At 37.2% G+C, this 16,249-nt stretch overlaps 1 protein-coding gene across 1 annotated transcript; it reads right to left on the bottom strand.

Annotated features, from left to right (window-relative positions):
* Window positions 1-748: 748 nt before the first annotated feature.
* myo1eb (myosin IEb) lies at window positions 749-16,051 on the bottom strand. Its single transcript, XM_027149615.2, has 27 exons — window positions 15,725-16,051; window positions 12,419-12,556; window positions 11,661-11,750; window positions 11,105-11,199; window positions 10,838-10,925; window positions 10,468-10,557; window positions 9,880-10,011; window positions 9,250-9,384; window positions 9,007-9,139; window positions 7,943-8,139; window positions 7,659-7,739; window positions 7,468-7,554; window positions 7,297-7,383; window positions 7,032-7,199; window positions 6,577-6,662; window positions 5,984-6,065; window positions 5,681-5,886; window positions 5,441-5,585; window positions 4,734-4,848; window positions 4,483-4,652; window positions 4,237-4,382; window positions 3,564-3,710; window positions 3,252-3,409; window positions 3,080-3,148; window positions 1,742-1,937; window positions 1,399-1,574; window positions 749-1,294 (listed from the first exon to the last, which is right to left on the bottom strand). The coding sequence occupies exons 1-27, from the start codon at window positions 15,725-15,727 to the stop codon at window positions 1,218-1,220; spliced, it is 3,297 nt and encodes a 1,098-aa protein (XP_027005416.1). The 5' UTR covers window positions 15,728-16,051; the 3' UTR covers window positions 749-1,217.
* Between the last annotated feature and the right edge of the window lie 198 nt (window positions 16,052-16,249).

Raw genomic sequence — 16,249 nt, forward strand, 5'->3', positions numbered from 1 at the left:
TCGCAAGATCATGACCTGGGGATGAAGCACCTGGGATTATCAGCAGTTGAGTTTTGCTAGGATTGACCTTTAACTGATGAGCAATCATCCACGATGATATTTCTGCCAAACATGCTGACAACAGATCAGAAGCTGTGGTATCTGTGGGTGGGAAAGAGAAGTTATGGATCATCAGCATAGCAGTGAAAGAGAACCCATGTGAGGAAATAGCTTCACCAAGAGTACAGGGAGGTTCCTCCTCAAACTGAGGGTACAATAGTGAAAGCACACAATTGTCAAGAATGTCGTTGTATGCTGTAGCATTAGAATTTCCCTTTACAGGGGGGTAAGGAGACCCAACCTGTTCCAGTATAACAATGGCCCTGTGATCACAGTAAGGTCCATGTTAACATGGTTTGCCAAAGTTGATGTGCCAAATTGTCTTGTGGTTCAGACTTCAAACCCACTGAGAACCTTTGGGATGAACTGGAAAGATGACAGAAAAAGCACGAGTGTGTGAGTCAGGTGTCTTCAAACCTTTGGCCATATAATATAATGTAACAAACAATTTAATTAATTAAAAATTAGCACATTAGTCACCTTCCAAAATTACAGATCAAAAGATCTTTATAAGGCTGATCGTCTGGACGCAGCTTTCCGTTTTGTTTTGAAGCAACATACTTATTACATTGTGTGACCATTTAAAAGAAAATGTTCTAGACCCAAGATCATCACATCTTGTGTCATCATAATTTGTGTAAGACATTCAAGCTTTAGATTTGTCATTTTATTTATTTTTCAAAAATGGTACATTGTTCTTTATTGTTGTTCGTTTGAGTGTACATCCAGATGACAGTTTGCAGATTAAAAAAAAACATTTATAAAAACAGTATGATTTTAAAACAAATATGATTCTAAAAAACAAACTGTAGAATGGACTTTAGGTTCTCTACACAATTTTAACCCAAATTATTACTATAACTGCCATATGTGTAAAAATACATCTTGTGATTGTTTAAGCTATTAAAATAAACTTCAAATGTAATATGTAAAGCATGTTCAAGAAGATAAAATTATCCATTAAATTGGACTATTGTCTCTGGTATTCATATGAAGAGTCTCAGGTCTACTATATCACATGTATGTATACATCACCATACCATCTCCTAATTAGTGTACTTGGGTTTCATCTATGTTCCAAAATCAATAATTAAATATTCCACTGTTATGGTCCTGATCTAGATCTTTTGAACATAGTTCCCAGGAAACATGCCTTCTCTTCCCCGTAGGCGACCATACCACCAACCTGAAGGGTCTGGACAGAGAACATACAGAAGCACAAATGGACAGATTAATGCATACATGTAGTTACATGCACACTGTCTGCAATCTTTGTCAGTATGTGTTGATGCTTATTACCTTCATTTAAGATATCTATAATGTCATCCGCATTAAAGCTGAGCTCATCAGTGTCCTGGGCATCATATGCATACAGAGCACGGCACTGTGGAGAGCGAGGTTTAGGCCGCGGTGCAGGCTTTGGTACCCCTGATCCAGGGACAGGCTTAACTTCTTTTGACATACGTCGATGAAGACTATAATGAATAATTGAACCGAATGAGGATAATATACAAGGTGTATGATGTGAGAAAATGTTTCTCTGCTTCTGGAAGATACCATACCATGAGCTATATAAATGCTAAATGTTTATATTTGTATGTGTTACAGAATAAAATTATTAAACTTGATGATTTCCTCTCACCCTGCCACACCCTGGTCAGGGACTTTCATGAAGCCCATGTCAGTGTTGTTCTGGGTCTGATTTTGGCTGGACCTCGGACTCTGTAATCGGGGAAGGGTGGGTTGATCCATAGTGGACTGTTGGCGCAGCAGAGACGCTCTGGAGTTGGTCTGACGGCTCCGGTTTGCCCCTCCTCGACCACTGCCTGCTGAGGGCTCTGAAATCAAAGGATTTATTAAACAACCTAATTCAGCTTTGTTTATTGTTTTATGTATTACTGTATCTACTTATAATGTTACTGCTTTAAAGATGATATTAAAATGCACATTTTTTTTTAAATAAAAAGAGGCATAACCTACTTTGCAGTCATCCTAAAGTTTGTTACACTTGTACTCTGGTTAAAGTCAGTGAAATCAGTCAGATCAGAGATGTTTGGTATAGAATAACAATTTAGAGCAGGTGAGACTAGTCTAATGAGTCTGTTAGTATGAGTTTTTTAATCTCACCTTTGTGACTGAAGGAACATGAGGGTCTAACTGCTCTGCACTTCCTAAAATGCTGCATTAAAGAAAGTTATGGTATATTTTGGTGGTAAATACCAAGGGAGCTGGGAAGGAATTCTATTTAAATAATATTTTAAATGCAGACCCAGTCAATGCAAAATATATTGCTGTATCAGCCAATGCAAATATGTAGTATAGCTGGTTTTACATTCATTTAAAATATATATTAACAAATTATATTGTAACAAAGCATAATGCCATATTATTAACTGGGAAAAAGGAACCAGCAACTGACCAGTTTGAATGAGAAGGTTTGTGTGTTTGTGAGTCTAAAACTTCTTTCAGAAATCTTGTGACTGGATTGTTGCTTGCATTTACACTTGTCAAAATTCACAAGACTGAAATCTAATTAAAAGTGGATTATATGCAAAGTGTTTAATATGCAAATCAACGTTCGATATGGTTCCTTTTTATGTTGTATATTTTAAGGAGATGTTGCAGCAAAGTGTTTTTAATTTTCTTTCCTATTTCCTCCTTCCACTTCTTCTTGGTCTAGTAAATGTAATTTGAAGCGACAGATATGTTATCATTTGTAAAACATCTAGGCTGTAGTCTTGAAGTGGTTTGAGCTATCTGACCTTAAGTGTCATTTTTGTGCGTAAAACCAGATACTATTTTACTATACTATTTTGATACGCAAATGAATGGGGTGAAAATTTAGGCATGTTTCTTGTCTTCTTCTACCATTCTGTATAACAGCATTGACAGAAAACATAATATTCATGTTAAAAACTTTTATTAGACTTACTATCATAGCAAGCCACCATCACATTTACAGCTAAAGATAAACTCTTACCATGCGGATGTCTTCCTGTGTTCTGATTTCCTATGTATCTGCTCTTCCGCATATCACGCCGAGTGGGTCCTGAAGAGAAAGAAAGTCTTAAGATGATACTCATGTACTCACCCGGAGATCTCACAATGTGAGCAACAACAGTGATTCGAAACAAATAAAATGACAGACTTACTTGAATTCTTGGGAAGGCCTGGTCCGATACTCACAAGCAGTGACTTGTTACTGGGTTTGAGCACCACATTATCTCCCTGGCCCACCTGAAACTGGATCTGCCGAGAGCCAGCAGATGCAAATGGTCCCCAGCCGCCTTTTTTCACTTTAAATTCAAGTCTGAAGAGGACATAAGTTGATAAAATATATAATTGCTGTGTTATATTGCCAATGAGAAATAAATGTTATTTTTTTGTTTGAAAACAGCAATTAACAATAAAAAGTCTAAAAAAAATCTAATAATGAGATGGATATGAAAAGTGGCTAGAGTTACAGGTTGTTGAACTTCAGAGGCAGCTTCTTCCGAGTTCTTTCCTCATAACGTTTGTAGAGAAGACTTAAAAACTCGGTTTTAAATACAGACTCCAGCACACTGTCATAGTTCTCCTCATGCACAATGAAAAAGTCATCCTGCAGAGTGCTGAATGGAAAAAAAAGAAGATTAAGATTAATGTAACTACAGACAGAATACAAAACTTTGGGGAGTTTTAGGGAAGAATGATTTACATTTATTGGGATGCACCAAACAAGCACACTGATGCTCTCTGTCTGACCTAAAATCCTAAATCTGATCTGCAATATTGATGATATGATGATACAATGTATTTTATGATGTGAACGCATTTAATGTTAACCGATACAGAATCAGCATATGTATATATTATGCGAAATGTTTCACGTCACTCTACCATAATGGCCGTCATGTTTTACATTACTTGGCATCAGAAGTTTGCAGAGAGGCAGCTTGGTTACTATGAGGGTGTCAGTGTCCGCTTAGTATAGAGTATTTTGGTATCTGACCACTCAATGTATTTAAATGAGTACTTTATTAAAAACTAAATTAGTGCATCCTAGTACAATTAGTGCTAATATTAATAATGAATGTTTTTTTTAAATTAATTTTATACAGAGTGAAGAAGTGATAGATCTAAAAATGATCTGCATACCTCAGTGAGATGGTCTGAATTTTCTCCAGCTCAATCTGCCTTTTGAGGACCTCTTGAATCTGTCCCTTCTCAGGACCTTGCTTTACTTTTTCTCGACCAATCAGGTAGAGGAACTTGGATGTCAAGATCAGGTCACGTTTGACGGTCTTTGAGTATTGAGTGAGAATACAGAAAAGATCACCTGATGCCTTGTGACTTTAGAAGCAATAAGTAATGTTATCTCCATTGAAAGAAATGTAACTTTACCTTAAATCTGCGATCGTATTTGATCACCACATCAGCAAATTCAATCCTCTCCCTGCGACCCACAAACTGCCGGATCTCAGGGCGAGTGTCTGTGCCAATGTAGTCACCCATAAAGTTACGATTGAGACTGTTCCTCCGCCGCTCTTTTTTATTTAACAGGATGTCAGATGCTGAAAATCAAAAGAGTCCAATTTAAGAACGTGGCTTTTAAGATCTAGAGCTTTTTGTGGAGTGCAACTGAATGATGTTACCTTCCTCTCGCATCCGGACATATTTGCGAACAGCAATATGCTTACGCCAAGCATTCTGGATGACCCGAGCAAATCCATTATACTTTCTCTCTCTCATCTCTTCTAGAAGGAAAAGCTGCAGGAGACAGTGGCTGAGCATGAGTGGCACACAGTGTGAAAACATAATTACTCTCATTTTCTCGCATCTCATGTTCCTGCGAGTTAAGCCAATGATAAAATAGAAAGGAATACAAACTGACCTAAAGATAGCTACCAAACATAAATGCAGGGGTTAAGCAATCTTAAATAATCTCAACTAATCTAAATTAGTTGTTGATAACTTCATTTCTCAATTCTTTTATGACAATATAGCATATCCCCATCAAGCCATAACAGAAAACTAATGTAATTTGCTGAGAACTTTAAAAAAAAAAAAAAAAAAAAAAAACACTCTTGGGATAACATAATGGGAGCAGTGAAAGAGGGACATGGCTGAAATTGGGGAGCTTTTAGAAAATTTTAAAAAATTTAAAATAGATAATAAAAAATGCTAAAAGAAGAGTAAAATAATGCTATACAAGATTAAAAAAACCCCCAGCTCAATACAAAACATTGTTAAAATGTGCGTGTGTGTGTGTATATATATATATATATATATATATAGAGAGAGAGAGAGAGAGGGAGAGAGGGGTGTGTTTAGAAAAATAAAGTCCACCAAATGCTCTCACTGATTCTGGGGCTTTAATGAAGATCTTGCTCTTGCCCAGTTGGTACTGGTCTGCTTCCATGTTGACTGACCTCAACAGGTGCATGACACCCTGTTTTTCATCCCCACGCCACTGTGGCCATGTCTCCTTAGTCAAGATTGCGTATCTGTGTGTAAGAGTCTATGTTAACTGTTTGTTTCAATGCCAGCCTCATGGTTAAGTCTTTCTATGGTTTTTATTTTGAATCTTGGTGAGACTCACCTCTGTAAGAACTTCTTGAAGATGCGACGGAAGGCGTAGCCAGCCCTCCGCACTCTGATGTTTTCCCGTAGGCCTAGATACTCCACTTGGTGCTTCACCCGGCTTTCCTCCCAGTCCCGTGGTTTCTTGGTCTCGTTGGGTTTGATGCAGCGAATGTAATGAGGAGTGCACTTCATCAGTGTCTGCACCAGGTTATTGGCCTGTTTCTATAAGGCAGAGACAATGTATATTTATAACAAAACATTGACTGAGATCCTTGTAAGTGAGATTTTGTTTTAATCTTTTGTTGGATTAGTGTCTTACCTTGATTTTAGTACCCGCAGTGGTGGGTCGACCCTTTTTTTCAGCCTCAAGATTTTCTGGGAAAAGGTCTCGGATAAAGGGGCTATTTGCAAAAATATTTACAGAAATTACTGCAGTGATAATTTGCTATACTACTACAAAAAATACTTTGTAGCCCCTAAAAAGCACATTATTTTCTCATATGCTTTATTTACCACATATGAAAAATCTGGGGAAAAAAAGATCCCACAGATAAGTTAAAGTTGCCGTCTGCTGTTATTTCTAATATCGATACATTCACTACATCTAGGTAATTTCCTAAGTTCAGTTTTCTGTTTGAATTTTTTTTCTGGCCCAGAAATGACCTCCAATCCAGCTGGAACTAAACTGTTCCAAATGTTTGAACTGAAAGGTGGGGTTTGTTGGAAGAACGGGAAGACTGTTCAAAGTTTTTATTTCAACTATATTCTACCTCTCATTTAAAATAATAAAAAAATTATGACGGATACACAACTTGAACAACTTTTTAAACAGCTTGTTAGAATAAGACAACAAACAGGCAAGCTTGGCGAGACAGACAAGAAACCTGCAGATAAAGCAAAAGCCACACTCACAATTCACTGCTTTGCATCAGCTCGATGATGTCATTGAAGAGCACATCTCTGTTCCTCTCACAAAAGCCACTCACATTGTATGACACCTACAATAAAAACAAGCAAGCAAGGGCAAGTGTGGAAATCTATTAGGGGATGTTACCAATGGTAAGAGAAAGATAATTATTGTGAATGTTAACAAATCATATTTATTGAAAAGACATCTACATTCTTAATACATACCAGAATAAAAAAAATGAAGACATATGTGTAACATTTTAAGTGAAATTTTGTACCCAGCTTATTACTTTCTGACACGATTCTGAACGGCGGGTTACTCAACCTGTATTGATTTTTGCACTTTAAGAAAATGAAGGTTTACATAAAAAGGCCTTACAGACACCAGAGTACATCAAAAACACTCATCAACTATTAACAATAACACTTGATAAATATAATAAATGTTGCATCATTACCTTGCCTGCATAGTGATGCACTATGAAACCCTTGTTCCAGCTGTTGAAGTGCTCATGAGTGCTGATCTGCATCTGCAGTTTCTGAATCAGAGTTTGGTCTGCACCCTCACCCTTGGCATGCATTGTAGCACACACATCATCCAAAATGCTCATGATCCCCACAGGGTTCTGGGAGCATCACAGGTCAATATTAACTTCTGAAATGCAATTAAATGCTCTTTCTTTTGCAGTCAACAGTTTTTAAAATATAGTAATACAAACTCACCACTTTGGACTCTATTAAGTCACATACAACTTTGTTGTTGAAGTAGTCAATCGGTGTCCATTTGATTCCTTCCTGTACATACTCTTCCTGCAAAAAGCAAAGTGAGAAAAGTTACAACTCTCATCCTAAGGTCTTAACGTTGACCACAGATTCAAAAGTTGTGCTGCTGACCTGCTCAGCCTTCAGAGTTAGCTCAATAAAAATTTGCTGAAGCTTCTCATTCACAAAGTTGATACAGAACTGCTCAAATCCATTTTGCTATATGTGATGCAAATAAGATGAACACAAGCATCTGTTAGTTTCATTGCATTTCCATTTTTCACATTAACATATTCCTGTGCAATAAATTGATTCATTCCTACCTGGAAGATTTCAAAACCATAAATGTCCAAAACACCAATGTTGAATTCCTCGTGGTCTTTTTGCATAGCTTTGTTGATTGACTTTGGACAGAACAGAAACGAACAGTCACTAATTATGGGGGCAATATTTAAGAAACAACTTCTTTATATTTCCTGCTTTATAAGTGAAATATTAAGGGAGTTTTATTATGTAAAATAGATCACATAAAACATATAATTGTATAACATTTGGAATATTCATTTCATTTGAGCGTAGTGAAGAATGTCTATAGTAAATTACTTACATCAACAAGGTAGTCAAAAAGTCGGGCATAGAGTGCTTTTGATAAAGCGTCGCGTGTAAAGCAGGCCTGCTCTGTATTGAGAGTGACAGAAATGCTCTCGGTCTTTCCTCCCCATTTACTGTCCATGATCCGACTTGTCAGTTTGTTCTTCAAGCCATCCTGAGATATTCCCAAAAGATATGATGGGAAAGCAAGAACTGCACAGTAGTGATGGAAAATGGAATAGAAAAGCAAAATGTGTATATTACACACAAAATACAACACACAATGATGAGGCAGTTCTATTAAATAAGAATATATGGTCTACTCTACAGACTTACAAGTAAAGCAGGAAGTGAGATGATTTAAACTAAGCTAAGAATAAATGGAGTCTTCTGAATTTCCCTATATTTTCGTTTTTTCTTTTCTTTTGCTCAATTAAAAAAAGACAGGCATCTGTAGCCCTCAACAATAGCCTTTCTATTACTTGTAGTATTAGTTTAGTGGTCTGGAAAAAAACACCAGGTTTTATTTTATGTGGTGAAGGCATGATGAAACAGGTACTTAACAATAACAATAAAAATTAGAAAGGATTTTGGTTGTCACTTGAAGGGAAATTATAAAAACCACCAGGTTTTATTTTATGTGGTATTTATAATTTCAGTTAAAGTGCATCTCAGACCTCCAGTATTTTATGAAAAAATAAATAAATTGCAATATAATAACTAATCAACTAGACTGGATTATGTATGTTAATATATACTGGATACTTCATATATTGGATACTTCATTTAAATATACTGTACAATATACTGACATTTTCATACATCGTAAGAATATATAGAATTAATTGACTTTTATTAAAGTATTTTACATATATTATAGAAGAATATACTATATTATAACACATAAAATGTATTACATGTATGTTCTAAAGCACATTATAAAAACAGGAACAAAAAAATTCATGGTATTTACTTAATTTAATAAATACGCTTTTATACCAATTGCTACTAGAATAAACAGCTGCATAACATTTAACACAAAAATAAACTCCATAGATTTAACATCTGCATGATACGTACAATCTTCACTCCCCACCACAGCATAGTTGCCCTCCTCTCTGAAAGTGATGTTGCCCAGATGAAGAATCCCTGCCACAATCTGAAACACTGCATCTTGTATATCCAAAGACAGACCTATAACTGACATGGCCTCCTAAAACACAGCAAAGAAAAATGGCACATATCAATATTAGAGTGGTCAGAACATCTAATCTGCAGAAACAACAATAATTTAGTAAACATTTTCTCCAAAGACAAACACACCGTGGTGTCAGTAAACTCCTTCTTGTCGTTAATGTCCTCCACAGTGTAGGTACCAGACTGGTTCAGGTATGAGTAGTAATCAGGAGCGGTAATGCCCAGATTCTCCCTCTGCTCTTTGTTAGCCCCTGTCAAAAGCTGTAGAACCCAGTAAAACATTAGGACATTAACAGTTGAACAGAGCTGTGAAAGTTTCTGTTCATATTCTTAAAACTGGTTGTTTTCAAAGTGGGGTCCACACCACAGACCCCTTGGCATTCATGAAGCACAGAAGCAGAGGGTATGAGATTTTTAGATTTAGTTTCACAATTGTCTTTTTATTTCAGGAATAAAAAGCCTCATGACTGCAATAAATAATTCAAACATTAGTAAACACATTAAAATAACGAGCCAAACATTTGATTTATCTTTGGAAGGGGTACATGGCACTTACAGTTGCGTATGGTCATGAGAACCCCTGATTAAAGCAACTAAAAATTTGACATTGAGATGCCTAAAATTTATTATGTACATTAATATCTGATGATATCCTTTTGTGTAGTTTTCTAATATGGCACTTCATATCAATACTACATTACAGTACAGTACACAATCCCATCTTTCGGAAATATGCTGAGGATTTTAAAGCTTTACCTGGTAATAAATATGGAAATTTCTTTCTCCATTGTTTTGAGACACCACCCTGGATTTCTCTAACAAGAAGTTAGAGATTTTTCCTCCATCAGGCTCTCCACCTCGGCTGAACTGGATCTCAAAGTATTTTCCCTGAGGGAAAACATGGTAGTTTAACCAAAGAAATAGCCATCAAGGAAATAGCCTGGAGTCTGAAAACTAATTTGCAACATCATACTGTACAGTTACACAGCCCTGCACTTTCAAAACCCCAAAGATAATGCTTCAAAAAAAGTAAAGAAAAAGAAAAAAAAGAGAACAAAAAAAAAGAAAGAAAAAGAAAAAAAGAAAAACATGACACTAACAAGTCTTGACCTGTTTGGAGGCAGTTTGCTGTTAACACTAGTCTATTCTGGACTGGAATGCATACCAAATCTCCAAATGCAACATGTCTAGGAATAAAGGTGGAGGCCTCCTGAATAAATCTGAGTAAGTATACCTACTGAATCATAGCAAGCAGAGAACCTGGAAATGAGAGCTTATAGAGCTCACCATACACTAGGCACCACTATACACTTAGAATCATCTGTAGTGAGTAGATTGACTCACAAAGCGACTGGAGTTGTTATTGCGCACTGTCTTGGCATTTCCAAAAGCTTCCAGCAGAGGATTAGATTGAAGGATGATATCTTTTACATGCTAAACAAAGACAGAGAGAGACACTTTATTTCACAGTATCATGACAAGGCAAGCTCAGGGGGTACAAGTTGTACAATACATAAAGCAAATTGACGTAGAATTAACTCAATTCTGTGATCAGAAAAATGCCTACACACTGAACTGGAACCCCTTGTTAAAAATAAATAAATAAAATAAGATATTTTACAGCATTATTTCTAGTAATTATTGTATTCGGATTTAAAAATGCTTTCCAGTTCACTGTGTTCATTGGTATGTGTCGAATAGAATATGAACTTACTTGAACTTTAGGTCCACCTCCTGACACTTTGGAGACGTAGCTCATGATGTACTTAGCTGCTACAGTTTTTCCTGCTCCACTTTCTCCACTACAACCATTAAATATACATACGCATATAACACATGAAAAAACAATAATTCAGAGAGAAATGCATTAATTTTATTTGCAAGTTTAAATGATGTGTTGTCATGTTTTCTCTACTCCAAACAACTGATGCAGCATATCATTTAAGATAATCATAAACTCATCAGTAGTAGATTCCCTGACCTGATGATGACACACTGGTTCTCTCCATCGATCATCATGTTACGATACACGTTATCAGCCAATGCATAAATATGTGGCGGATTCTCATACTGTGCCTACGATGGAAAAATTCAAACAAACATCCAATTTAATGGCAATATTTAATCAACAACTGATAGATATAGGTCACTAAACACAGATTGGTGATGCATATAATCTAGGAACATTAATGGTAACTTGAAAGCATTATTGAAATACACAGTGTAGTGTGATATTGGCTCTTAGAAGGAAAACGTTTGAAACGTCACACTGAAAGAAGTGTTAATACATCTCTCCAGTCAGATTTAGAGCTCAGATTAAGTCTAACACACACTCATATTTTGACTTCACCATGCTCAGTATGACAAGTACTGACATGCAACTTCAAATCTCTTTTTTCCCCTAACCAAGTCTGACCTGTATTCTCTTGTTATTTTCACTGAGCAGCACCCGGATCCTTCATCCTCCTCATTCCTTAAACTTCTGATATTGAAAGCACAGGTAAGGGCAACATAAAAGAAAGGAAAATTCTACTCACAGCTCCCTGATACAGCTCCACTTCCCGGTCAGTAAAATATGGCAACTGCTTAAATGGGTTTACAGAGATCAGCACAGGGCCAATGTATGTCTGGAGACCAATTGTCAAGGACCTTGTCTCTGATGCATTTTAGTTATCAAATATATCCTTTAGTTATCATCACTGTTTTATGTTTGGTGTCACCATGTCCATTTGTTCATTTACTAATTTGTCCATTTATCTTCACTAAATGCACACTGAATTGGGCGTACATCACAGGGTATCACCCACATACAGCACTAAGGGCAATTTTCTGCATCACCATACCTGCTACTGAAATCATGCCATGATGCATGAAGAAAATGCTGTTGTGGCGAATATTTGATGGCTTCAGAAGGTTAGGGTTAAACTGATAATGTACTTAGAAGTTACAATGATTTATAAGTTGCTCAAAAGCTCCTGGTTACACAACTCTACTGGACAGTTGTAAGAACATTGTTTATAAATCACACTATACTTGGTCACCAAGATGAGGATGGGTTCCCTTATCAGTTTGGTTCCTCAGAGTTAATTCCTCATTTCGTCTCAGGAAGTTTTTCCTTGCCATCATTGTCTCAGACTTGCTAATTAGGGATAAATATTTCATATATATATATATATATATAGCTAATCTACATTTGTGTATTTCTGAAAAGCTGCTTTGACACAGGACCCATAAATAAAATTGAATTGAAGCCCTACACGAAGAGAAAAACCTGCACATCTAGACACAAGGATACAAAGATGTAGTCATCCATGTATCTTTTCTTGAGGTTTTCTGTGATGGCATCTTCGCTGATTTTGGCAAGGAGGACCATGTCGTCCACCCCACTGACCTTCACATTTTGGGTTTGCCAGTGATATCGCTCCTTACTCCCCTGAAAGAAAAAAAAAAGAAAAATAATACATAGATTAAAAAACAAAAACAAAAACACCTCACTCACTGTTAGGTGGTTAGCTTTTGCTAATAAACAGCTAGGATAGCTGTTAGAACCTCAAATTTTATCTCAGGCATCACGGGGAGCCTGTGCCTCTCTCAGGTGTCATCGGGCATCGAGGCAGGATACACCCTGGACAGAGTGCCAACCCATCGCTGGGCACACACACACACACACTCTCACTCACACTACGGACAATTTTCCAGAGATGCCAATCAACCTACCATGCATGTCTTTGGACCGGGGAAGGAAACTGGAGTACCCGGAGGAAACCCCTGAGGCACGGGGAGAACATGCAAACTCCACACACACACACAAGGCGGGAATCGAACCCCCAACCCTGGATGTGTGAGGCGAACGTGCTAACCACTAAGCCACCGTGCCCCCCACTGAAGGTTATTTCTATTGCAAAAGACCTTAACCAAAACATTTGTGACTGACAGCACTGACTTGATGGGCTGCTGGGCTGATCTGGTTAATAAGTGTGTGAGCATACTCATTAGCAAACATAGCTTTGAATGGTGGAATAAAATGTCTGGAAATACACAGTTCCAGCTGCAGTACTAGACAAACTATCAGACATTAATAATTTCAAGACATGTTGATGATTGATTTTGTGTTTGTGCTGTTGAACAGAATTCTGGGATTGTGTTGGGAAGCATTACCCACTTGTTTACCTCAACCCAAGTTATTCAAAGTTGACACACACAACATATTAAGACCTACAGTAGGATTATAGATAACAACCGGTTTCTGAGCTAACCACAGCCAACTTTACAGACAGTGTGGAGAAGGAGGCTGTAATACTAATTACAACAAAACTTAATACCCCCCATTTTCAGATAATAGTGCTGGCTGGACTCCAAACACCATGTGTTTATTTATTTATTTTTAGCTTGTTTAGGTTTTTGTTTTATGCAAAAAATGTGGTTCATCTTCAAAAATCTGCCATATTGCACTGGTTTCAGTGCAGTTCTTTATGTCTGTGATGTACAGAAACAATACTCTGTGTGAAACAACACTGAACTCATTAGTGTTGTTCTTTCGGCTGATCCTTCAGTCTGTTTCCGGCACAGATTTTACGCCGGATGCCCTTCCTGACACAACCCTCCTATTTTATCAGGGCTTGAGACTAACACTGAGAGTTAGCCCCATAGTAGCAAAGTGAGTTTGCTGCCTGGGAATTAAACCCAGGCTGCGACAATGAGAGTACTACAGGATCCTGCCGCTGAACTAGCAGGTGCAGAACTCCTGGAGATATTAGAAAAAGCCTAAAACGCCTGTGACTCTGAATTGCAGATTAAATGTAATCTCTTTAAAAAATATATACTATACATAGTGGTTAAATATACTCCTTTCATAAGACCAACAAAGAACACCACATACCGTTCGTTTTATGTTTTTATTTACATAAACCAAAGGTGGGGCAGCCCCAAAAGAGTGCATTCAGTTGCATTTCCTTTATCCTCCTAAACAAGGCATTTAAAAACACACCTGAATCCTGCAGTGAGGAAGTCATATTGAGGACAGGGTTAAATCCATAGTAAAAAATAGTTTCATCATTATCAAATTCATTAGGTTAATGTGGTTGCTTTGCTAGTTAGCTTAAAATGCCAAAATATGACCACAATCTTGTGGATATGGCAAGCAAGATCGTTTCTGTTCATCAAACTCCACCTAAAAACAGTTATTCGTCACCTCAGCTGTCGAGGAATGTACTTCGCTTACTACTGTGCAGATTCAGGGTCGCAGTGGCAACATAATGAAGAAACTATGGATTTTTATTTTGTATTTCATATCATTTAACACCTGACCGTAAAGCAACTTGCTCTTTGCAGGACCATTATGGCACTGGTGGAGCCTAAGTTGATATAAAAAGCTTATGCACTTACAATTCGTATTGCGATGCTGTAGATCATCTCACTTGGATACAATTTAATGAGTGTAATATTGCGTATTGTAATACTGCAAAGGGGCAGTCATGGCCAAAGGTTGTGGGTTCGAGTCTCGGGCCGGCCACAACTGAGGTGCCCTTGAGCAAGGCACCGAACCCCCCCAACTGCTCCCCGAGCACCGCAGCATAAATGGCTGCCCACTGCTCCGGGTGTGTGTTCACGGTGTGTGTGTGTGTGTGTGTGTGTGTGTGCACTTTGGATGGGTTAAATGCAGAGATTTACATTTTGTACATTTAGTACATTTTGGGTCACCGTACTTAGCCGTAGGTCACTTCACTTCATCTAACATGTAAAACTAATTTGTACTCACGAGCACTAGGTTTGACTTTTCAACACAATTAGTACTCTTTGATTACAAGTTTACAATTAAACAAGACTAATAATCTGTACTCTAACTGTCCATCGTTAGATTAGAACGGGAGGGGTGAGTTTTTCAGTCTGGTTTCTCTTAAGGTTTCTTTCTCAGTATGTTGTGTCAGAGTTTTCTTAGTACTAAAAATGTAATTTTCCTTGTTGCTAGAGCAATACCTTGATTTTTCCTAGAAATGGGCACGGATTTCCTCTGAAAACCATCCATTTAGAAAAAATTTAAAATGTACAACATATCTACATTTCATGGTGAAAGATACTTACTTTTTTTTTTTTTACTATACTTTATAAAAAGACATACATTTCAGGCTCCAACAACAAGGAAAGATACAGTTTAGTATAAACTTTCATGAGTGAAACTCTGGATTTCTGTACAGCTGTTTATTGTTGGAAATTAGAACTGAATCGAAATGAAATTTAAAACGTTTTGTAGCAAGAACACACAACTCCTAAAACAGTAAATGTACCAGTGAGGCCGCACCCAACGTGCGTGCATTAGCTGGTTAGCTAGATGATTACCTGGCAAGGTAACTCAATTGTTGTGTTGTTTTTTTAATGACTGAAAGTGATCAAAACACCTTTGTGACCATAGTGAGATAATCAGAGTTTTCCCCACAAATCACACAAAATATAGCAAACAATGTTCATATCACAGAATAGAGAGGGGGAAAAAAAAGTAATTCAGAAAAAGAAAATCAGCTGTTAAACACAGAATACTCTCACTGATAAACAGGAGGATTTGCATACATTAAATAAAACACTTGCTTTATGGTATTTTACTTACCATGCTGAAATAAAAACACTTCCTGCTCCTTCTGCCCAGGAGTCTTCACTGCTGTGTAGAAATGCAGGTGAGTGTTTAAAGAAAACAGCAGGTTTCAGGTGAAACTCGGGATTGTGCTACATTAAGATTAAAGTCATCCCGTGTACTGTTTTGTTTTTAAATCCTCCAAATGAGATTAAGAAGAAAGTGCATCAATTGTGTGTCCAGTGAGCTGATAGGTTTAGTAACTGTCCCTTAAGAAAAGTCATACACGGATACTGTAAATCATTAAGGCAAGTATATACAGGTAAGAAAACTGCTGCATTGTGGGTAAAAGTGCTGAAGTAACAATGGGGCAGTAAATAGCGCCCCCTAGTGAACCACTGAGTCACTCAGTTGCCAAAACTATACAAAGATTGATATAAGATTTAACGAGGTCCAGACATGAGATCTCAAAGCTGGGGCAAAAGTATTCAATGGGTGGCAATTATGTATAGTACAATGTTTTGAAATATGATTTTCAGTCCTCTGTGTAAGATAAATCAA

Source organism: Tachysurus fulvidraco, chromosome 3 (genome assembly GCF_022655615.1).
Source record: "Tachysurus fulvidraco isolate hzauxx_2018 chromosome 3, HZAU_PFXX_2.0, whole genome shotgun sequence".
In the NCBI taxonomy this organism is placed as follows: Eukaryota; Metazoa; Chordata; class Actinopteri; order Siluriformes; family Bagridae; genus Tachysurus; species Tachysurus fulvidraco.

Bases quoted from the DNA above. Each gene is read 5' to 3' on its own strand.
- myo1eb (XM_027149615.2), bottom strand. The intron at 10,012-10,467 runs GTGAGTCAATCT...GTTTTCCCTCAG, and splicing joins ATAACAACTCCAGTCGCTTT to GGAAAATACTTTGAGATCCA. The intron at 5,586-5,680 runs GTGAGTCTCACC...TCTTACACACAG, and splicing joins TTCAAGAAGTTCTTACAGAG to ATACGCAATCTTGACTAAGG.